Raw genomic sequence first — 24,599 nt, forward strand, 5'->3', positions numbered from 1 at the left:
ATGTGTTTTATGGTACAATTTTTTTTAAAGTTATTCACCCGTATGTGCCTGCACTCACATTTAGCCTGTGAATGAGCTTGTGTTTATTAAACACATGTTTACTTTTCTAGCTGTTCCAAAATTTGACTCTGGGTGTCTTGACGTCAGGATCCCTTCAGGTCTCCAGCAGAATAAAAACATATTTCACTCTGACTTCCCAGGCGGTTTCAAAATATGAAAACAGCTTAATATATCTTCTATATCAGACTTCAGTTTAGAGCTAGTGTTTTCTTCATAGCTTTCTTGATATTAAATCTGACAACAAACAATCTTCATCAATGAGGCTGGTTGGTTATAAAATGAGCTCCGTGATTTATTGCAGATCTGGAGGAGAGTTGGTCCTCCGAGCTGCAAACACCATCGACGTTACTACTGAATAGTGCATATAGCCACCTAGTGGTAGTGTTGGTGATGAGTAAGGCTGTTGTCTGTTTTTACTGAACTGGGGATCTTATAGGGGCTTATGCTGTAGTGCCGGTCATTCGGATTCTTACCACAGATCATGGTGGAGCTTTCCATTTCTATAGCTTTTCGCCCCTCTCTGTAACATTTTAATTTGCAAACCTTAATCTTAATTTTGAAAACAGATGAATGTATATTTTCAAGACCACAGCCTCTTAATTGAGAAAGAATGATTTTTGTTTTGGGATGTTACCTTGACCAGTGAGATCCTTATATTTTAGATCCTGTTGTTGGTCGCTACTATTCCCTTCTTCAGCTAACGTTTCTTTTTCAATGGACTTTTTGTGAACTGTTCTATATGATTTAGATAAGTGGAAACATTTGCTTCCCTCTCACACTCACATCCTGCTTTCAGAGGGGAAAAGGTATGGGTGATTGAGATTCAAAGAACGAGTTCCTTTCTTTATTATTAAGGAAACATTTTTGAGCAGGGTTATGTCTTGCCACTGGTGAGGACGCACGGAAGACTTAAAGACCCTCCAGGTGACTCTTTCAGCTATTGCATGACTGCACAACCCTGTCGCATCTGCGGAGGACGAGACTGCAGCAATGGAAAGTATTTCAAATGAAAGTGACATTTGGCAATTCAATGAATCTTGGAGGAACTCGAGTCTCATTAACGGAACCGGTGGTTTGAATCAGACAAACCCCTTGAAGCGGAATGAAGAAGTGGCGAGGGTGGAGGTGACTGTGCTCGCCTTGGTCCTCTTTCTGGCGCTCGCGGGTAACCTGTGCGTCCTGTTGGCTATCCACACAACCAAACACAGCCAGTCTCGTATGTATTATTTTATGAAACACCTGAGCATCGCCGATCTGGTTGTGGCGATATTTCAAGTTCTCCCTCAACTTATCTGGGACATTACATTTCGGTTCTATGGACCAGACATCTTGTGCCGGTTGGTGAAATACCTGCAGGTCGTTGGGATGTTCGCCTCCACTTATATGTTAGTTTTGATGTCTATAGACAGGTGTTTGGCAATTTGCCAGCCCCTCCGTTCTTTGCACAGGAGAAAAGACCGTTTATATGTCATATTTTCCTGGATCCTGAGTCTGCTCTTCAGTATCCCCCAGATGTTCATCTTTTCCCTGAGGGAGGTTGGCTCGGCCGGATCAGGGGTGTATGACTGCTGGGGCGACTTCGTGAAACCTTGGGGAGCCAAAGCTTACATCACATGGATCAGCCTTACCATATACATAATTCCAGTGGCCATACTGAGCATTTGTTATGGGTTGATAAGCTTTAAAATATGGCAAAACTTTAAACTGAAAACCAGACGGGAGCAGTGCATAAACCTGACGCCTAAAACCACCAAAAGCAACACACTGGCCCGTGTAAGCAGCGTAAAGCTCATCTCCAAGGCGAAGATCACGACAGTGAAGATGACTTTTGTGATCGTGGTGGCTTACATCGTCTGCTGGACCCCCTTTTTCTCAGTTCAGATGTGGTCTGCGTGGGATCCAGCAGCCCCCCGTGAGGGTAGGATCAATGTTTAAGTTTAATAATATGCCAAGTGCGCGGCAGTGCGCAAAGGATATCGTGCTCCACGCGTCCTTACGCACTTACATTAATTTAAAACATGCTATTCCCATCACTCCTTTACGCACCATCCACACAGTATTTACAAATGACAATAAAATATATTTATTTATTTATTTATTTTTAATCTGGTCCTCGTTAATTTGTGCACCAGAGCTCGAGTTAGTTGAAACAGACTGAGAAAGAAAACACAATTTAAGCCGTGCGTGCTCGGGTGCTTCGTGTCTTACGTTTTATAATGACTCAAAGAAAACCTGGTTCTGTTTTTACTAGAACGGCAAACTGTACAGGGTGGGGTAAAGACTGGGTAGAGGTTTTACGGTGAAACAAACGCAAAGAAAACAAAACGAGGAAAGAGTTTCACATAAACGTTTGGAAGCGCAAAGCCAATGTGAGATATTCACGTGATTTTAACAAAATTACCATTAATATCATTACCACTGATGCACCTGGGAGTACGTAATTAAAAGGTTTAAATGTGTATTTCCATCCTGTGACTGGCACATTCTAGGCAGGAAACCAGTGAATTCATTTTACTGTTTTTAGTAATGTTTTGCTCATCTCATAATACACGTTTTTGCGGTTAGAAACATCAGGGCAAAGCAGAGTTTTTCAAGTTTCTTTTGAGCCTCCCTGCACTGCAGAGACTGAGTGATTGCTAATCATTAACCAAATTAGTGTGCACCACCACGCGCTCAGCAGCTTTCATTTGCGCCTGTGGGGTACACTGACATTTAGCCACAATGGCCACTAAACAGCCATCTACTGTATTTGGTCTCAGTGTGTATGGATCTGCGGGACTGTGTCCACACCCACTCAACATCATAAGCTTTAACGAGTCACAATACATTTGCACATCTGAGCGACATTCTTTAAGCAGAAAAGATTAAAAGGACATATCTATCACCTTGGTGATTAAGGAAATTAAATTTCAGCCATTAACCCGAGAAAGTTGCAAAATAATGTGCTTGCATCTCATTGTGAATAAAAATAAACAGCCAAAGGGCATTGCAAAATCTGTTTGTTTGTTTTTTGTCACTAAATCATGTGTTCTTTAGTGACCATGAAAAATGTGTCCTTTTCCACACAGCACAATAAGATGAAAGAAACTGTCATGATGCCCCCCTGAGTAAATGGGACACATTCTCTGGTGTTACGGTTCTTTCTGTTCTTCTGCTTCTGTGGGTTTGCATTAAAGGGTTCGGCTGACCGGAACTTCCTTAAGCTTCATTGTTCACACCAGATGTTTATACTTACACTTAAGTTTTAAAATAAGAGGCTTATTGCTCGATAGTTTGCTGAAAAGGCTAATTGGTGTAAGGGCACCGTAGTCAGCGTCAGAGAAGCGAGAAAAGAGTGCTTGATCCTGTGAATGGAAAATGAAGTGATTCATTTATTTTCTTTTGCAGAAGGCTCCATCAGTGCAGGTTGATGATTGAAAGTGAACAGCACTCAGAAAGGGCAGAACTGGCAGTGACACACGCCAGTGGTCATGCACAAAAGGCAGACAGGAATGCCATCCATGTGTACGTGTGCAGATACACTTTTCCTTTAAGTCATAAAAAATTTTTTTTACGTTAACCCAGACCAGACTGCTTAAGAAACAACAGGAAGAGTCAGTTCATTTAATATATGTTTTAAAAAGAATCAGCAAATGGTTGTCAGTTTTCAAATTGTTTAATCATTAATTTCTTTAATCTAATATTTGGTTGGGATACAAGGAGATGACAGATTGTGCGTTGTATTACACTGGACGATTAGTAAGGATCATACAATAAAACTGAATCACTGCTCATGGGAATAAACAACTTTTGCATATTTTTCTTCTAATTTTAAGAGATATACAATTTAGAAAATGGGGAGATTCAGAGAGAAACAGTTACCCCGCTTTGTCCCCAAAAAATTCAGGCTTTGCCAGTAACTGCCTGGCATTCCTTCGATAGTTAAAGGCCAGGAAATATTTTTGACATACTGGTTAAACAACTAATTTAAATGTGTTCCTTTCAGATTTCCATTTTCACATATTCAGTTGATTAGATAAAATTATTAATAAAAAGTTTTAACAGTCTTGACTACAAGTGGATAGAGTCAGGCAAGCTGTTTCCTGTTTTTTCTAGTCAATATGCTAAGCAAAATGTCTGCTTAGGTTCTTGGTCATCCAGGTAATCTAAGGATCTGGGAAAGAAAAGCAACTTGACTTCTCTAAGTTTCTTGTAGCTGTTTCACGTCTCATTTGAGAAGCTTCTTCAGTTCTAAGACCAAATTATGGAGAGTCCCAGGTATTTAAGCCCTAGTGGGAGTGTCCCTTAAGAGGGTTGTTGAATCATTTGCCTCATCACATGAGCCAACAACATTGTCATGCCTTATGAAGCAGGTTTATCAAGAGAAACTCAGGAGAATCTTCTCCAAACACAACATCCCAGTGCACAAGCTAAACAATGTAGTGGATTCTGTGCAGTGCAGCGTGGAGTGCTCAGACCTCTACATTAGAGAAACCAAACAGCCTCTCCATAAATGCATGGCACGACATAGAAGAGCCACCTCAACAGGACAAGACTCAGCTGTACACCTGTATCTAAAGGACAAAGCTCACTCTTTCAAGGATGCTATTTTTCACATTTTGGACAGAGATGGTTTGAAAGAGGAGTAAAAGAAGCCATTTATGTCCACTGTGAATGACTATCTTTGAGCAGAGGGGATGACTTATTAAGGAACAACTCCGACTAGGGCTTAAAATTTGGGACTCTCCACCATTTGGTCTTGTAACTGAAGAAGCTTCTCAGATGAGAGGTGAAACGTGTTCAAGAAACTTGACGAAATCCAGTCGCTTTTCTTTCCAAGCTCCTTAGACTACGTTAAGCCAAGCAGCTCCAGTGCAGACAGCAAAGTGATATCCATCTTCTCTCGCTTAGCTTGCAAAGAAACCAAAGTATTCCCTTGTTGTCATTTGAACAAAGCATTTGTATGCTGTATATGGTTGTGCAGTATACACACATTTAGTGTATGAATATGTCCTCAAAGCTAGTCAGTCTTTTTCCAAATTCCTCCCAAACTACTGAGAAGTCAGCGTTATTATTCATGTTAAGGAGACAGGACCTTTCACAGATGAGAATTTGACCATTTTTAGCACCTGGTTAGGCTTATCAAGGCTATTTCTGGAAATGTCATAGGATACTAAAATGTCCCATTCCTCTCAGGTTTGCTAGAAGGACATCAGCAGCATCTGTGATTTCACATTTAACAACCAGACAGATTTCATTATGCAGAGGACAAAAACAGAAGAAGGTTAAAGCCTGAGTCAGACACTCACAGAATCACCCCCCCCCCCCCCCCACAAAAAAAACCCGAAAGAAAATTTAACACAAACATCTCCCCACTGAGCCTGCTGCCCTCAGACACCGGCTCACACTCTATATACTATTGATTAAGAGCTTGAGGAACACAAAGCCCCATTGTTCAATCTCCAAGTGTTACACTTTTTAAAGGACAAGATGTGAAGAGAAAAATGCAATTTACTCATAAATATCACATATTGTAATAATCAAAATGAGATTACTGCTGATGTTTGTTTGCCCACAGGAAAAAAGACTCAGCATTAGGTCATCTCAGTAATGAATTGCTGAGAAGGCTATTATCAGTTGTGGCAGCCAAACAGATGTACCACCCAGGAGATGATGCTTCTTATTCTTTTCATTTGCTGAGTGATTTATTATTTCCTTGTGAAAGACACCAGGAGCTAATTTATTAAAGCCTTTTTGGGAGTAGTTCCTGATATTATTCAGCATCAGTGCAGGCCGTGCTCTCGCTGCTCTGATAATAAATGTCTGAAAACTGCTCCAGCTGATATTATGCTCTGGCTGTTTCACACACTATTGCTCAAATCGTAACATCCATGACCCTCTAAAAGGAGTTCTTTGAGTCATAAATCCAACCCTAAATGGCTATCGGTCAACTACCTTTAATTATGCATGTGACTTTCACACCCTTCCAAAGAGCATTTACATTGATTTTTTTCTTTCTTTCAAGCTTAGAAATTGTCATTAAAGACAACATGAAAATGGGAGGAGCATAAACACACTGAAGAAAAGATCAGCAATCAGTGAGATGAGGTTAAATACAGGGTGTAAAGTAATTATATATATTCCATACATTTGTTAAATGTCATGTGAAAGGTGTAAACTTCATTTTGCACGCTTCTGCAGATTACTTAGTGTAAGGTATCATAATGACACTGCAGGGGAGCCATTTTCACTTCTCTTATTCTAACTGTTCCTCTTTGCAGGAATTCCCTTTGTTTCAGAAAGTCATCACTTTTCTTCTTTAAATAATTCACCATTTCAATTCTTTGTGTTGTATATTCCCCCTTCTCACTCTGCCAGCATCCTGAAACAGGAGCTGTTTTCAGCAGGAATGCATCTTCAGGAATATGTTAAATGTGTCGGCACAAGCAATTTTATTTTTATTTTTTAAAGGAAGCCAAGCAAAAATTACAGATGACTGCAGGTTGGTTTAGTCTGTGGCTGTCATCATATCAATTTTTTTTACCCCATCATTAACTTTATTATAAAAAAAAGTACCTTTCAGTTTGTAAGTTTGTTTGTTTGTTTTAGCAAATGAATTAAACTCATAATATGATGATACGAAGGAAAATGCACAAAAGATTTCAAGAAGAAAAACTGCAGATATTTCAATATTATCAACACATCCTCACCTCCAGCTGACTGTCCCCCCTGAGTCTTGTTCTGTTGATTTCTTCTTGTTGAAAGGGAGTTTTTCCTTCCCACTGTCGCCAAGTACTTGCTCATAGTGTCTGATTGTTGTGCTTTTTTCTCTATTATTGCAGGGGCTTTACCTTACGATATAAAGTGCCTTGAAGTGATTGTTTTTGTGATTTGTCACACTATAAAAAGAATAGAATAGAATTGAACATGATATCAATATTTATTTTAAATATCACACAGTTATGGTCAATATCAGTGTAACACGGTACCTCATAGGCTTTTGTGAGACATGAAAATATCCACTGTGAAAAAACTCTACTGGGATAAAGACAGCTGTACCGCACTGTCAGCCAGTCAACAGCATCTTATTTGCTAGAATACAAAATTTCACAGAGTAAACAAGCTGCCTTTCAGTCCAGACTTGGCATAAATATTTCATCTTTGTAACTTTTCTCTCTCCCCACACGCAGCCATGCCCTTCATTATCTCCATGCTGCTGGCCAGCCTCAACAGCTGCTGCAACCCCTGGATCTATATGTGCTTTGCCGGGCATCTGTTCCAGGATCTTAGGCAGAATCTTCTTTGCTGTTCCACCCGCTACCTCAAGTCATCCCAGTGCCACTGTGAGCGTGACTTTAACTCCAGTCACAAGAGCAACTCTTCAACCTTTGCCATTAAGAGCACTAGCAGTCAGAGGAGCATCACACAGACTTCTACCACATAAGCCCCGGGCCCTCCATTCCCCTCCTTGCGCTGTGCCCTCAGCCTTTCACTACGTGCTGTCGACCATAAAATATCCAGCAGTTTGATTTCTTTTATGCCTCCTCACTGAGGCTTGATGTTTAGAAGTGGGAAGACAACAAAAGTCTTAATTTTTTTTTCTGTTTTATATCAGAGTGAAGTGGGAAAAGAATTGTGATAAAAGGAAATCTTCAGCTGAGTATTCCTAGGGGGTAAAGCGTTGCTCTTTAAAACTCACAGAGAGATAATCACAGACTAAGCTGTATCTTCAGCTGATTTTTTGTTGTATTTTCTTCTTACACTTTTCATTTTAGATGTACAGTATAGGTTTGCAATGCAGAAAAAGTACAGTCTTTACAAAGCTTCTAAGCGCCGTCAGCCACAGCATGGGTTCAGTTAGTGTCACCAGCAGAGCTTCTGGATCCTACTTGTCATGTTGTGTTATGATGAAATTGTTCTTCTGTTGTAAATACTGCGCACCACATTTTTCATTTTGTCACATTTTCAGTGGACTGCATACCTGTAAAACATGTAAAACGTTACTTGAGTTCTTGTTAGATGTGAGATGCCTGTCACTGGTAAATATTTTCAAAAAACATATTAAAAAAATAAAGAATGAAAGCAACCAAAAATACACTTATGATAAAATTATTTAAACACAGCTGGTTAGTTTTCCTTTCGCCTCCTGAAAGGAGTCTAAAAAGATTCTTGGCATAACATTCAAGTTGGGAACATCCTGTTTCAGCCCCAAAATTCAGTATAGGGTTGAGACCTGACCTGGTTGAGAGTTTATACACTAATGAGTGACTCATGTTTCTGTCAGATACCTGAAGGCAACAGTTGCTGCATGACATGAAAATAAAATAAGCTGTGACTAAATAACTCTGACGTGTTGACAGTCTGGATTTGTTAATTGCAGCACAATGGTTATCAATACTGGTAGTCAGAAGGGACTTGAATGAAAAGCCAAAACTGTATGATACAATGAATATTATAATTAAATATGAATAAATAATACTGAAAGTACAGCAACATCCCTCAGATGTGTAAAAGGCGGGTCATTATTATTCAGCTGCCTTATACTGATCGAGCCAAGCTTTAGATTTAATCTTGAAGAGTCAAAATGATGGATTTGAGTAGGCTAATATTTACCTTGAACACTAATTGGCCACTTTTTCAGGTACAACTGTTCAAATGCTCATTAATGCAAATATTGAATCAATTAATCACATGGCAGCAATTCAATGTATTTAGGCATGTGGATTTGATCAAGACAACCTGCTGGAGTTGGAACCGAGCATCAGGATGAAGAAGAAGATCATACTACTGTAGATGCCACTCCTGTCATCCAAGAACAGGAAATCGAGGCTACAGTTTACACCGACCCACCAAAATTGCACAATGGAAGATTGGAAAAAACATTGTTTGCTCTGATGATTGTGACGGATTCAGATTCCAATCATTTTATTTATCCCCAACTTATTGGGAAATTAAGAGTGTCACGAGTGGCATATAGTGAAACAGAATAAGTGGGTGGTGGTCATTTTGTTGACACTCTCTCCCCCCCAAAAGTTACCCGAGTATTGCTGCCAACCGTATCACTTTATGACCACAGTTATCCATCTGCTGATGACTGCTTCCAGCAGGATAATGCACCATGGCACAAGTTCAACTCATCTCAAACTGGTTTCTTGACCATGACAATGAGTTCACTGTACTCAAATGGCCTCCACAGTCACCAAATCGCAGTGCAGTAGAGCACCTTAGAGATATGATGGAATGAGAGATTTTCATCATGAATGCGCAGCCAGCAAATCTGCAGCAGCTGTGTGATGCTATCATGTCAATGTGGAGCAAAATCTCTGAGGAATGATTCAGCACCTTGCTGAAACTGTGCCACAAACCATTAATGCAGTTCTGAAGGCAAAAAGCAATCTAACATGTACTAGCAAGGTGTACCTAATGCAAAGGCCAATCTTTCCATTAAACAGGTATACATATGTATGGATTCAGTCATTCGTAGCCTTGTTACTGTGCTAATGTCTAAAGCCACTAATGGAACCATTATTATTAAATGACTCATAAATGAGCGGTTATTGACCACATCAATAACTGCTCATTCACAAGTACTTTATGGGTACATTAATTAAAAATAAATATGGAGGCCAATCAGTGTGTGTGATTCTGCTTTTTTAATTTATGTTTCGCAAAAGGCAGAAAAAATATGTAAATGAAAAACTTAGAAAATGAGTATTTATATTTTATACTTTACTTGCTAACTGCCCTTTTTTCCAGTGATTCAGCAGCATTAATTTTGTGCTCATGAAACTGAAAATTTGTTTTTGAAAATAAAGCCCTGCATTTCCTTTTAATCTGCTTTCCAGTGGATTCAACCTGACAATTCAGTGTAAGAATTGTAAAAATCAGTGAAAAGGTTTAATCTTGCAGTAAACATATGTTTACTAAAGTCTGTGAGTTTAAAATGTGTGTCTTGGTTATTAAAATGTGTGATGAGAGCTTAACCTAATTAAGTCTTACAAATTAAGAGCATCATAAAATGAAAGTGATTAAAGCCTTTTTGTTTTAATAAAATGTGGTTGCATAACTACATAAGGCATTAAACAGTGTGATAATGTCTTGAAGAGTCTGCTATTTCTCAGTATTATAGTATGTGGACTATACAAAAGTGGTTTATAGCTAAGAAGAAATGAGTGTGGTGACAATGAATTATTGATCGTGGATCTCAGACACAAAAGAAAAGCACATGAAAGATACACAACAGCAACCTCTGGTGGGTCACAGGTCACAGGTCACCTCTTCCAGAAGGACAGTATCAGGGAAACAGATGTTAGGCTCAGATATTTTCTGACGCCTCTCAGAAGGTTTTGAAAAATGCACACAATACACTCAAACTCTGGTGCAACATAGTCAGCAAAACGATTTTCTGTCCAGTTTAAGGTATTTTTGTAATGTTTTTGCTTCTCAGACTGCAGGTCTAAAAAAAGAAAAGAAAAAACCAGAAAAGAAAAACACTGTGAAAAATTAACACAGATCTCACAAAGAAATTTTACTTCACTCCAACTTATATGTTTAGAATTGACTAAAATACGCAAATAAGCATTTTTATTATTCACCTCATCACACTTTGAATAGAGGAAGTGTCTGTTTGACACATGTATGCATTTGTAAGTCTTCAAAACGACTACTATGTTTTGTACACTAATCAGAAATTAGGGGGAAATTACATCAGAATACACAAAGAAACCGGATCAGACAAAGATAAATTCTTTCACTCACGTTAAAGTATTAACAATAAGATACATTCATTTAATTCAAGTGAAACAATTCCAGATGCAGGATCATACAGCATCAATTTTAAGATGGCCAAATGCGATTCAATAAAGCAGCAGCATCCTCAGGTTACAGCAGTGTCGTGCAGTTCGTTTCATGTGCAGTGAACCAGTAGACATTGTCCGAGCATTTTGTGTAACAAATAATACATGAGGGCGGTCGTATCTAGACAGGGCCTTTCTCCAGAAGTGCCAGAGCTGTCGGAGAACCACACTGCCTGCTTCAGCTGTCACAGAACTTCTGCTGGCACAACCCACAGTGGGCATGTCAGGATTCAGATCGATGAGTCAGACACTGGGAGGGTGGGGAACAACATGTCATGTCAAGGTGGAGGAAGAGTATTAGGCAGCAAGCAAGATGCCAAGTCTGGTCTTCTGGTGTATAAAAAGATACCACGCTTCATCCGATCACGCTACAAACACTACTGCAGGAGTTCTTAGACTTCTTTGCGCAGTGCCACGCGAACACTGCTGAAGATCTTGCCCAAGGCTTCAAAGAAGGGATCGCAGAAGGTCTGGATGCAAAGGGAGTAGATGCGGCTCACGCACTGCGACTCAATCAGGCAGCTCTTGATGCAGGGCACCACAGCCCAGATGTGGCAGAAGGAGATGCAGGCAAACAGGAAGCCCCAGAGCAGGGCCACAGGGATACCAAAGACAGCAGACAAAACGCGGTAGCACCAGTATTTGGAAACAGTGAAAGTGGTGTAGCTGAGCTTCCACACCCCATCCAGGCTGTGTGTACCATCAGGCTCTGCAATGACATCCTCAAACTCCACCTAATAAGACATTTTAAAAAGCCATTCATTAATACCGATACACAAGAGAACAACGCTTTCAGAGCAAGCGTCACGCACATGGCAATGACATGCTTAATAATTAGTAATCATATGCCTCAGAAAGCTGCAGTGTTGGCGCATGCAGAGAAAATAACTGTTTGTTGCACTTTGTGCGTTTCAAACAGAAAAACTGAGGAGTGTGTTTAATGCAGCATCGTAATAATTCTAAAAGCTTTATTGCAGCACAAACCGAAGATAAACTCGTGTAAAATTCATGAGAGCTACTTTACATTGGTCTGATTTGGTTTTTAGTTTTCTAAAGTGCAGTCTTGGTAAGCTGCTTTTTCAGCTCAGGCTCAGTGATGAAATGTTATTCAAGCTAGAAAGTGATCATGTCCACATCTAAAGCATTTTCTTTGCTTCCAGAACATTGGTTATGATCAATTTGGGAGTAAAAAGGCTGTTTCCCACAGAGATAGCGGGGTGAGATTATACTTTGAATGAACAAATGAATGAATGAATGCACTGCTGTTCTATATTTTTCTGCATGGTCTGGGCCATTTCAGGCATTAGAGTACTATTAGAGGCATATGTAAAGCAAAAAGCAGTGTAATTTTAGAAAAACCTAACACGCACGTGGTTCATACACAAGCTGTCAAATCCTCTGAAGGATTCTGTGACTAATTGAAGGATAGCGTTTTCATGGATCATAAATCATTTTGGTTTAATGAAAAAGCAAAGAATATGAAGTGTTAGCAAAGAATTGGATTACATTATAAGTGCTAATTCATCAATAAAAGTACTATCTATGCAGGAGTAAATGGATCAGAGATAGCCCTTACAGTTTGATAAATATTTCAGTTATTATGAGTTACTGTTGTATAATTTTCTGAAAACTGACAAAAGCAAGCCTGTAAATCAGTCATGAGCTTACACACTACACACAATCACAATCCTCATTGTTTAAATGTTTACCTTAAGTCAAACAATATATAATCTAAAGTATGATGGGTTCTGTCCTTACATAAAGGATTTTGTGGTGAACACATGGCAACAATCACAGTATAAACAGTAACTTAAATAACACATCGTGGCACAGTGTATCAGTTTCAGGCTGTCCTGCCCCTTTCCTAAAATAAACTTTGCGTTCTGCACAAGCAACAGGAATGGCTCTTGGTCTATTTTTTTTTTTTTTTACTCATATGTTATCACTTCTTTTTTTTCCAGCAACCACTTAAAAAAAAATCCACATTTCCATACATGCAAAAGCAGGTGACAGATTCTTAAAGCTGTTAATGGCAGGGTGTCGTGTCCATGCTGCACAAACCTTCACCACGTCCTCGTTGATCTGCTTGGGATCTCTGTTAATTAGATCTATCTCTTTGGTGTGGCTGTCCTTCACAAACTTCTCCTCATTAGTGTTGTACTGGTACTGATCCGCCATGGTCGGGCTGCAGGTCCTGGATGAAGAAAGTGAAGATAAACCTTTAATCAACCTGCGCGCAGCAGCCTCAGTTCGCTTCTGACCTGGTATCACTACTGTGCCGCTCCCGCTGACATGCCAGGGGACAGCTGCTGCAGACGCCCTGGTAAAAATGGAGGCCTGACCCCCCCACCCCGCACGCACAGAGAAGGTTTACACTCACACACTTGCACACAATGTAATGCACACAGACATAAAAGGAATGTCTTAAAGGAGAACCCAGGGTTGTGTCACATTTCACACAGGGTTGTTGGGCTGATTGGGCCGGGTTTGCACAGAGGCCCCAACTTCCACTCGAAAGTGAGGCAGAAAGTCTCATCCTGTGGCTTTAGTTACTACACACAGTCTTAAGACTGGAGTTAAGTTTAGAGGATTGACTTTAACATGTTTGCACGTCAACAATCAATGATAACAGCACTCTGTTCCATTAATGTAATGGTAATGAAATTAATTAATGTTCACCTTAACACTCAGGTTCATCCTCCATGTCCTATTTTTCTCAGCTTAGAATTTGTATTATAAATTATTTGAGGCACTGTATATTCTTTTAGAGGGCTTGTCGGGAAGGTTTTGCCATTACATGCTGAATATGTTTGCAATTTCCAATGTTTCACTAAAAATATGAAGCCTTTGGACACACAACAGAGTGCTCAAATACTAAGGAAAATACTGCTCCATCATTGGAGGCTAAGGCAGAAAATAGATAACAAAAACAATTTAGCTTTTATATTCTAATCGATATGTTTACTTTCATAATGGTAATCATAACAACAATGTGACTCAGTCATTACTTTCCATACGCTGTGGTACAGAGCATGACGAACCCACACAAATGCATGTCCTTAGCCTTCTCGTATACTTCTGATTTAGTCACAGCGAATACATAAAATTCAATAGTCCCCAAAATAAAACAGGCTTCAGTCTTTCCTAAGCTCTGCAGTTGTTGCTATCAGTCATAGCTTTCTATATCAGTATATTCCCTAAACAAACTCATACACTATTGCTGCAACAAAAAAAGGAGGTGGGGAATAGGAGGCAGCGCAGAGATTGCTGTTATGAAAATTGTTTCAAAGGCTCTTAGCACCACCAGCAGCACCGGCAGCTCTGTGTTGCTATGTATCTCAAACAGTTGCCTGTAAGAGAAGTACAGGAAGCTTGACTGTGGATCAAGGACTGGCATTCCTTGTCCCAGTTTCCCGTTGGTAGAGACGGAGATGAAGAGGGAGAGGTGGAATGAGATCAGAGTGCATGTGATTGGGTGCCAAGCCAATTAGGGGTGTATTCTTGGCACTGAGGCAGACGGACAGAAATAGCTCTGCAGAGAGTCACGGTGGGCATACCTCTGCCTCCATGGGTGTCGGCGCAGTTAGCTGAGACTGCACTGGCTCTTGTCTTCCACTTAATGTACACAGACACAAGCGGGTCTCATGCCTATATTTAGACTCATATAGAATGTAGTGGGTAGAGTAGGTATCACTAGCTCAGGTTATATTACGCACACAGGTGGTGCTCCCTTTGCAATGAGCACTGCTGGGTGTGTAACTTGAGACAAATACAAAATATGATTTATAATGAAATGAATTTCCAATAACAATAAATTCTTACACTTGTTTAATCAAATATTAGGTTTGATCCTACAAGCTGTACAAATGAGGTGAATCACAACATTTGTTTTAATTTCTCAAACACAAGGGGAAGCACGCTGGTTCAATAGTTAGTTTTGCATGTTCTGCATGGGTAATTGGGCTTTCTTCTACAGTCCAAAAATTTGCTTGTCAGGTTAATTGGTGTATCTAAATTGGAATATGCAGATGTGATTGGGTGCCTAGGCAATCAGAGGTCTCTATTTGAATATGCAGATGATGGTCTGTATTTGACTATCATCCACCGATAATGGCAGACAGGTTCCAAGGTTGCACACCTTCTGGCTCTTAAACTTCCACTCCTTTCGATTTACACTACATTTAACACAGGAGGCTTTCTGTTATAAACGTGTTACTTCCAATCAAGCTAAAAGAAGATTCAGAGGAACCTTTTTCCATAGAAAAATAAATCAGAGTGAAATTAGTTGTTGGTCTCCACCTTCAGCTATCATCTTGTTTAGTAGAAACTACTGCATATAGCTGGATTCAAAACCTTAAACCAAAAGTTGTTAGCAGGTGTTGAAATTTGTTTTGTTTTTTTACATATTTGCATTCATATTGTCTTCATTAACCTCACATACACATCAGTCCATCCAGAGGACTGTCCAGTGCTCTGCTAGAGCTCTTAACCTCCTAATCTGTTTTTATAATCAGTTCAAATTTTATGGGTGGATTAAATTGGAAATTAATTGCAATATTTGTCATTCACTTTGCTTTCAGTGGATTCTTCTTTTACATGTGTATTAAGGAGGTTTAAATATAATTTATTATTGAATTATTATTTATTAATTCCCCTCAGTGTATGCTTTTTGTGTTGCCCTTATCTAGACAGCCAAAAGGTTTTATGCATAATGCACTATAATATTTAGAAAACAGAAGACTAATTATATATTTCAGCATGACAAATTACACGATAAATGAATAAAAACAGAATAATCATAGATGGTTAAAATACAGATGATCATTTCCCTCCCAGCAGAATTAGTATGCAGTCTGTCGCTGCTGTTCATGTGCCATAATTGCTGTTTTAACCAATCGTTTCCACGCAGTGTGCTTCCATCAGTTTTCATCTTTTGCCAGAAGGATGGTGACTTGACCACAGCACTTTCCAATACTGGTAAAGAATGGACTGATAAAAATGTTCAGTATGCTGGCCCACACAGTCTGAACCCAGCGCATATTGATGAGAAGGAGCTGCACACATGGCACGATCAACCTGAAGGACACAAAGAAGAGGACAAAATATGAGCTCATTTAATAAAAAGGAAGTAAAAATCATTTTGGACTCCTGGACGGAGTCCCCTGAATGTATCAGAGAAAACGTGACAACCATTTCTGCCTAAAGATTCTTACTTAGCAGAAAACTAGTGCAGCTATTCAGTCTTGTCTGTAAGTCTGCTTGTCACAGTGTAAGCGTCCTACCAGATATGCAGGCAGCTGAGCACAGCAAAGAGGAGCCCTGCTGCCAGTGAGACTGGCACAGCCAGCAGGAGAGAGATGAATCGGTAGCACCATAGTCTGGATACCTCAAACAGGGCGTGACTCCATAGCCACACTTTATCAAAGCTCCGCACAGAGGGGGGTTCTGCAATCACATCCTCAAACATGACCTCCAGACACAAACAGGGAGACTGTAAGTGATTCCTATGCTGGCATGAATGCCGTTTGCATGTTACAAATATCAGAAAATGATCATGAGAGATGAGGTAAATGAATGTGTTACTGTATCAGAGAAACAAAACAATACTTTATAACAGTGGTCCAAAACTATTTCTGCCATGCTCTCCCTCAGATTCCAGTAAAATTTCAATACACTCACTCCACAATTTTTATTAATGACTAACAATAAAAAATCATTTACATGTCACTAATAGCACTATTAGAGTGTGTGCATATGTCCACTTGAGGTCAGTATTGGGAAACACATTATTATTATTATTAAACTGGTAATTCCTCTTTCATTGAGTGGAAATTAAGCATAAGGAAAGTTTTCAACAAGGACTGAATTTATCCAAACTGGATAACAATTTACTCTTACAAACTTTTTAATTGGATGAATCGTGTGTACAACAACAGCTTAATAACTAAATCTGAAACACAGATTTAGTTACTAAGATTTAGTGCTCCCTGTCTCGTGTCCTGTACTGTGTATTCTCTGCTCATGTTTCTGCTGGTTGCACATTGGTTACCTTAAGACTGCTGTTGACTTTTTTGGGATCCCTGTCATAAATCACAGGCCTCGTGTCACTGTGGATGAAGTCCAGAGCTTCAGAGTGAACATCCACCTTTACTTCCAGCAGTTCCCCCAATGGTCTCTTTTCTTTCAATCTTTCGTCCTCCATGTTCAATAAGCTGCGCTGTGTGTCTGAATGGTATAATCGAAAACAGGGAGGATGAGCAGGAAGATGGCTGGCTTGTTGCTAGCACCCAGGTGGAACATAGTATTCTGCTGACTGAACTGACTGCTGTTGAGGAATGCCTTTATTGGCTTTTACAGCCGTGCTTTGACATTTTGTGACACACTATGTTATAAGTCTCATTTGTGCCTGCATGAGAAATATCCATCACTTGTGGAATCAAATCAGTCCTGACTTCCTGCTTAAATATTGCCAGGGTGATGATCAGGGGGAGTACTCTGGCACTCACATTACAGAGTTACTTCATCACAGCGACAGTGTTTGGCAGTGTTGGTCAATTAAATATAGACTCCTCACCAAATCACCAGCTCCTTGCTAGCAGTCCCTATCCCTCACAGCATAAAGTAAGCTGTCCCATTGATTTTTTTTTTTCCGTTTGTCTATTGTAAAACCGTGCCTGTGTGTAGTCACTTTTTTTTAACTTCAGCATGGCTCCTTGTATCAAGAAAAAAACCCCTCAAACCTTAGAGTCTTTAAATTGTCCTCACAAAATGAATCCTCATTCATTTCAAAGCATCAAATTACAGTGTGCGCATTATGTATTGATTTCATATCATATTAAGTGTATTTCTATATTTTGTTGTAGATTGTGACTTTTTCCTCCCCTGACCTTTAAAAATGTATTGCTGAAGGTTTCTTTCACTTACGTGTGTGGCGTAGGCGTGTTTTTAACATGTTCTATGGTACTGCCCTCTGAATTAATCAAATGTATCTTTCAATTCAATATTCTGGGCACAACTGTGCTGTAAAGAGTGTCAGATCTGATCATAGACAGCTCTGTCGCATCTGTAAGACTTAATATTCTGTGAAAAAGAAGACAGCCAGACACTGCAGACAACGTCTATCCGGTTATGTGTTGAAAATTATTTCAAGTCTTGGTCTTGTTAGAGATGTCAAAATAAAAGGATGTGAGGAGGATTGACTGGTATGTAGCACACTCTGTTGGTCATGGTTCTTCATTACATTTTTTTTAATACATCCCTGTTACATAAAGCAGCTATTCCACTCACACATGCTTAAATTGCTCTTTTTCCCCACATGCTTGGGATGCAGTACTGTGGTAGTGTTGGCAGGATCTGATTAGCTGATGATTAATAGTGTTTGGCAACCACTGTGATGAAAAGCCCCTGGAAGACTGTGTTATATGATTGTGTTCACAGTCAGTAGATTCACTTATTATTAAAAGTTGCTTACATAGTTTAATCTAGCTTATAAAATTATCATTTTAATCAAAGTCATATCATCAGTAAAAATTAAGAGGAAAATCACAGTAAAGCAGTGTATACACTGTTTGAAAAGATAGCATAAGCACTGCACAAGTACTTGGTTGGGTATACTGCTAAAACACCCAACCAGAATTAAAATATCAAGTGTACTTTACCCAGATTAGGTTCTGTGTGCATATGGAAAACAATGAATGAAAACATAATATTAAATAAAACTAATAGCAAAGCCCAGGCCATAGTGGTATGACTTATAGTATTGTGTGTTTCTATTATTATTTTCTGAAAATGTATTAAAACTGTACAAAATAAAACCTGAAAACAACAGTCTAGGTCATGATTTGTGTTGAGCTAGAATTCTTCACAGCATTCATCATAGCTGTATTTCACTATGTCCTCTGTCTGTAGCTCACAGGCCCAGATGAATTGCCTGAAGATCTGTTAAGGAGGCAGGCACACTGTGATTTGAAATACCTCAAATCTTCATGACTGGATTTTTTATTTTCACGCCAGCTGCAAAATAAAAACATCAAAGACTGCATACGTCTGTGTTGTCTGTGATCAGTTTGTTCCAGATCAGGCCTTTGAAACGTGTGTGTCAAAGTGAGTGTTCTTTCCTTTGCCACTATTCAGCCGGATGAGATAACACTCAACAAATATCTTAAAACGAGCTTTTCTTCCCCCACCCCATCCTTCAATTTCCTCTATCTGCGCAGATATAAACTATTGACAGGTCTTGAACCTCTAGAATTACATTTTCAGATTCAAAGGGTGGTAGATCCACACATAATATGAACATCAGCAAACAGGCACAAAAGCACCCAACACCAATAACCCACTGCTGTTTTATACTCCCCACAGCTCTGTCAGATTTGAAGAGAGAGGTCAGACTTCTGTCTGACCTTTTTTCCTGTTACTGTAAAAGAAATACTCGTACATTTCAAAGCTGTTTCCACACCAGCTGTGTGTGTATGTGTGTGTGTGGTCATGAGAAATGACATGACGGTGATCCAGACTGTGCACGGTAAGAAAATTCCCCATTAAAGTATAAGACTGTATTATAGGATTGCTAGTATTAAGATCTTCAGAGCGTACATCCACGTTTACTTCCAGCAGCATTCTCGTTAATTTATGGTATGTTTACTGTAATTTACAAGTAAAATTTGTTACTGTAAAATTTATAACACAGTGCTGTGATGCTGTGATGTGATGAAGCTTTGCCTTTTTAAATTGGTGCTACTGTATTCTCAAAAGAGTTTATTAAGCTATGTAAACTATAAATGCACCTTCTATTCTTTTTTCTTTATTTATGAAAAAAAAAATCCAATGCTTTGATTATGGAAAACTGGTGTAATCAAAATTTTACCAGCTGTCCTCAAGGCAAACACACACAAACACTGGAAACATTACAACAACAAAGGCTGAAAACAGCCTAACTGGGAAAAAAAAGCAGAATAACAACAACTTATTAATTAATGATTTGAGCGTAAAGATTTTGTGCTTGTCATGAGAAAATACTGAGGTCACAGTAAAAATGTACAGTAATTGGCGGTTTACATTATCCCCAAAGACGTCAGCATTTACACAATTAATTTTTGCATCAATGTTTTACTGTGTGTCCTACTATTAATCTCTTGATTGATGTGTGTGAGTCCTAAATTGTGCGTATTATTATTATAATCTCAAAACCGTACATTTGAATAATAGAGTCCTTTATGCTCCCATGTGTGCTTCTGCATCATTAATATCCACTTGGTAAAAATAAAATTAAAAAAGCTACCACGGCATTTACCCAGGGATTAAATATACAGCTACAGTAAGGTAAGAGTGGTGCATCGTGTATAGTACAGTAAGTGAAATGGTGTTAGCCGTTATTTGCTGTAACCACACTATTCTGTCTTTTTCCCTGTTTGTGAAAGACTAACACAAACAGCAGGGGTCATAAAATAGCACTTTGTCACCACTCTCAGAGCATAATCATTGCCCAGTAATGATTTCTATTGTAAATTCACTATCGTTTCCTCACCATACCTATGTCACTATTATAGTAGTCCATATTTGCAGGGACTTCTGTGACCTACCTTCAGTCTTTCTTTGCATGTTAATGATCCGTATCTGAACTTCCAGACCTTTTAAATGTGAATTAGCAAACTCCAATCAGGATCTGATTCTTAAGTATACATCCAGCTGAAAGGTCGCTGGTGCTGTGCGAGCCACCTCCAGTCACTCAATTTCCATGACGACAGAGCCAGCTGATGCCCATGATCCATCAGCATATCTGTTGCACAGAAGAACTCAAAGGTATTAGCCCTCAGGTTCATTTGACCTCTGAACACAGAGAGCATTGGCACTTCTACGGGATTATTTGGTCATATATGATAACCACAAGCTCCTGAATATTAAATAGAAAGGCCCACAGCTTGGAAACATGTAGCACTTTAAAAATATCAACACAAAAATAGCATTTAAATATACATTATTATTGAGATATATAATATACTTGTTATTGAGAGGAAACCGGGAACCAACTCTCAAGACCTTATTATTGCAGTATTCCAGATTTACATTCATTCCAGATTTACATTTATAAACATATAGAAAATTACCACAAACACTGTTAAAATCTGAGAAATCAGAGAAAGGTAAATTTACGTGGGAGAATAGATCATCATTTCAATATTTCCGGTTACAGTACAACCACAGTCCCTTGACCTAAATAGGAAAACTTATCATAATTAAAAGATAAAATATCCTAAACATTATATTTGTACTTGAACAGATTTTTTCCAATACTATCTTAAAACAATACTGTCAATGTCCATATGTATGTTAAAAGCATTATTGTAACTGTTCCTTCTGTTTATAGAGGCCACTGGATTTTGTCCACCATCACTTATTCCTTCAAAAGTGGCCTGCTTTTCCCCAGCACGGACAGAAACGTATTGATTAAGATCAAATGTCTTGCAAAAACAAAGAACAGCTACAGTGACTACATATTAGCTCTGTAGTACACAACTTCTGCTCATCATTGTTTAAGCCTGCTCCTCTGGTATTTGTCCAGGTATCTTATTTACTTGATCCACAGTATGGGTAGTGGATGGTTGGGGACTGGAGTTGGCACAGTTGGATCGAGTTTCAGTTGTACTAGTGGTTCTTTGAATGAACTGCAGGAAGTTTTCCTGAAACGAACCCTCTTGGCTTGATGCCCCAAACTCCAAAGGCTGTGTAAGGCAGCAACGTCTAAACTTTACCAGCTCCTCTCTGATCTGTCTGTTCAACAGGCCGTAGAAGAATGGGTTGACAGCAAATGAGGAGTAGGCCAGCCAGGTGACAGCTTCCTCCAAGTCCCCAGGGCTCTGCATGGAACCAGTCAGAGACATCTGCAGGTGGAAGATGAAGTAGGGCAACCAACAAACCAGGAACTGGCCTACGATGAATACCAAAGTCAGCGCAGCTTTGCCTCCACTGAATGCCCTCTCTGGAGAAAGTCTTTGTGGCAGAGTACGGGTGGTAGTGATCATGGTAGTCTGGCTGTTGATGGAGTCAGAGCGATCCTTGGCAGGGCTTGCATTTGCCCATGTTGTTACTGCAGGGGCTTGCTGCAGGGCTGCAGAACGAGCCACCTTGTACACAGCACAGTAAACAGCAAAGATAACCACTGCTGGAGCCATGAAACAAACCACACTAAATAGCACTGCAAATACACCTCTTAGGCGACTGTGGCTCGCGTGAAGAGAGCAGTGAGCCGCTGCAATCGAGCTCTGAGGTCCGTAAGCTGGCCATCCAAACAGTGTGACAATAGCCAAGAGGACTGACTTAACCCAGATCAGTAACATGACACCAATAGCAAGATTGATGGTCATCTTGACTTCATAACGCATTGGGTGTACAATATAGAAGTAACGTTCTACACTGATGGCTGTGATGGTGAGAATGGACAGACAAATGAGGAAAACGTTAAGAAAGATGTAAACCTGACACTCCAGAACAGTGAACACAACAGTTCCAAAGAACGGCGAGCTGGATATGATCCCCAGAGGCATCAGGAGGATGGCACACAACAAGTCAACTGCACACAGGTGACACACAAAGGCAAACCTCTTAAGGTGAGGCGCACGAGCAATCGCCACCATCACACCAGTGTTGGCCAACAAAGCAATGAGGTTGAGGGTAACCATGCAGAACAAACCGAAAAGATCTTTGATCTGTGACTGAGAGCTTGTGACAACACCCACATCAGCAGGAACGGTAGGATTGGGTTCCCACTGGGCAGTTGTAAGATTCAGAACAGAATGATTTGCCACAGAGGCTAACATGGACCTGGTCTTGTCAGCCATTATTAAATCGCAGCTTCCTCCATTTTTATCTCAGATTTCTTCATATGTGGATCTGTGTTGAAAGGAAATGGAAAAACTCTCATAAAACATCTATAAACATTTTAAAGTAGTTTAAAAGCAGACTTTACAAGCGTATTTATGTATCTATTAAAAAGGTATGCTTTTTATTTCTGTGTATGTGATCGCCTCTGTCCATAGAATGTCTTGCAATTTTATTTAATATGAATTAATTGAGAAATATATTGCAATTAAATTACCACAGTCATTTAATTCCTCACTGTGACTTGTTAAAAGGTCATAAGAGTAATAGCAGCTGGTGTAAACATATTGATGGGTAAACTTTGAAACGTTTAGAGTAAAAACAATGGTTATACAACGTTCAGTCAGCTTACTAAACTGCTGTTAAATTAAAGAGTTGTGAGGAGAGTTGTTTCTCTTTAAAAAGTCTAATCCATTAACAGCCAGTACTCTAAGTGGTTTTACAGACTGATTTAGATCTAACTGCAATCTGATAAACCTTTGTTCACACGGCATTTTGTTTTCATCAGGAAGGAATTATTGACTCCTTTTGTTGTATTTGCAATGTCAGGATCAATTACGAGGAGATGATGTGATGTAGAAGTTATTATAATCACAACTGTGACTGAACAGATTTTGGTAGATTTGGTAGATTTTGGTAGACACACTAATAAAAGTAACTGAAATTATAAACCCATTGTTATGGTAAAATGTAGACAAGTACAAGTTATTACTTTAGACCTGCTGTAGGAACACACTAGTACCACTACCAGATACTGAAATAGATTGCAATGGTACACTTTCAAAAATTTCTGTGCCTTCATACGTTATTGTGGGGAAAATATATTTATTGACTCCCTTTTGTATTTTTGTTTGCTTTATAAAGAAACAAATAGAGCACTGAAAAACGAGATCAAACTGAAATAACTTACCCATGAACCACTCTGTTTCTACACCATAGTTAAATCTGAATAGGTTAACCAAGTGTCAGCGCTGACACCACTATAGCTTAAATCCCACATATTGTTTATGCAGTCCCAGCTTTTTTGTTGTTCTTGTTAATTCCACATGAAAAGTTTAAGAGGAGAGTTTCAGAGCTGCTAGACAGGTATATTCCCAATTCCATGACGGCTTTCCATTTTTAAATGATGCTTCTTCTCTTCCTTCTCCCTTCCTCTAGTAACACCCCAATTGCTGTTTGATGCTGTGTATGGCGGTGACTGTCACACATTGTATTGTGTGATTGTGTGAGTGATGTGTTTTTTGTTTTTTCAAGCGGACACACACTCCTCTGTCTTCCTCCAGAGCCCAGTCTCTCCTGGGTCCTAACAGCCACCAGTTCAAAGATTTATTTCTGTTTTTAATGTAGCTTACGTTGGCACTGCAACGGTTTTCTTTTTACATCTATTTGACTTTAAATATTTTCAATTTACTGGATCTTAGGTCATCTACATCTTAAATTATATGTTTCATTGAGCTGGATTATAGTATACCTGTAGAGAACACCACTCACATAATACGAACTTTCCTAAAAATTAATAAATAAATGATAAGCAGTGTTTGCAGCAAGCAAAATGTGAGCTAGTATCTTGCAAAATGAGTCCTTTAAACCCTTTGCAATACAGTGCTTAAAAAAATCATTAAACCACCTGTTATAAGAAAAAGAAACCACAAATACACACAAGAGAAAACATCTTAATCTTCACCAATATGCTATACTACTTTTTCCACTTTTCTGTAAGATGATACATTTTTGGATAAATTCACAGATAATAACAATAACTTTACTTTAGCATTAAAAATATTACTCCGATTAAAGAGTCTGCACATGCTGGTGGATTAATCATTA

General features: G+C 39.2%; 4 protein-coding genes across 4 annotated transcripts; 1 reads left to right on the plus strand and 3 right to left on the minus strand.

The window, feature by feature from the left end:
* Window positions 1-407: 407 nt before the first annotated feature.
* oxtr (oxytocin receptor) lies at window positions 408-10,689 on the plus strand. Its single transcript, XM_005941093.3, has 2 exons — window positions 408-1,978; window positions 7,230-10,689. The coding sequence occupies exons 1-2, from the start codon at window positions 1,051-1,053 to the stop codon at window positions 7,481-7,483; spliced, it is 1,182 nt and encodes a 393-aa protein (XP_005941155.1). The 5' UTR covers window positions 408-1,050; the 3' UTR covers window positions 7,484-10,689.
* Window positions 10,690-10,801: 112 nt separating this feature from the next.
* Window positions 10,802-13,244, minus strand: cav3 (caveolin 3). Its single transcript, XM_005941094.3, has 2 exons — window positions 12,957-13,244; window positions 10,802-11,629 (listed from the first exon to the last, which is right to left on the minus strand). Exons 1-2 carry the CDS (start codon window positions 13,071-13,073, stop codon window positions 11,288-11,290), a joined length of 459 nt encoding a protein of 152 aa, XP_005941156.1. The 5' UTR covers window positions 13,074-13,244; the 3' UTR covers window positions 10,802-11,287.
* A 1,378-nt stretch (window positions 13,245-14,622) lies between these two features.
* On the minus strand, window positions 14,623-17,212 carry LOC102309572 (caveolin-2-like). The gene is made up of 3 exons (XM_005941095.3): window positions 16,945-17,212; window positions 16,178-16,365; window positions 14,623-15,971 (listed from the first exon to the last, which is right to left on the minus strand). Exons 1-3 carry the CDS (start codon window positions 17,095-17,097, stop codon window positions 15,815-15,817), a joined length of 498 nt encoding a protein of 165 aa, XP_005941157.2. The 5' UTR covers window positions 17,098-17,212; the 3' UTR covers window positions 14,623-15,814.
* A 1,426-nt stretch (window positions 17,213-18,638) lies between these two features.
* gpr61l (G protein-coupled receptor 61-like) lies at window positions 18,639-24,591 on the minus strand. The gene is made up of 2 exons (XM_005941096.3): window positions 23,683-24,591; window positions 18,639-22,784 (listed from the first exon to the last, which is right to left on the minus strand). Exon 2 carries the CDS (start codon window positions 22,730-22,732, stop codon window positions 21,428-21,430), a length of 1,305 nt encoding a protein of 434 aa, XP_005941158.1. The 5' UTR covers window positions 22,733-22,784; window positions 23,683-24,591; the 3' UTR covers window positions 18,639-21,427.
* Window positions 24,592-24,599: the final 8 nt, after the last annotated feature.

This window comes from Haplochromis burtoni, unplaced genomic scaffold (genome assembly GCF_018398535.1).
Source record: "Haplochromis burtoni strain Fernald_Lab_line unplaced genomic scaffold, NCSU_Asbu1 Contig_177, whole genome shotgun sequence".
Taxonomy (NCBI): domain Eukaryota; kingdom Metazoa; phylum Chordata; class Actinopteri; order Cichliformes; family Cichlidae; genus Haplochromis; species Haplochromis burtoni.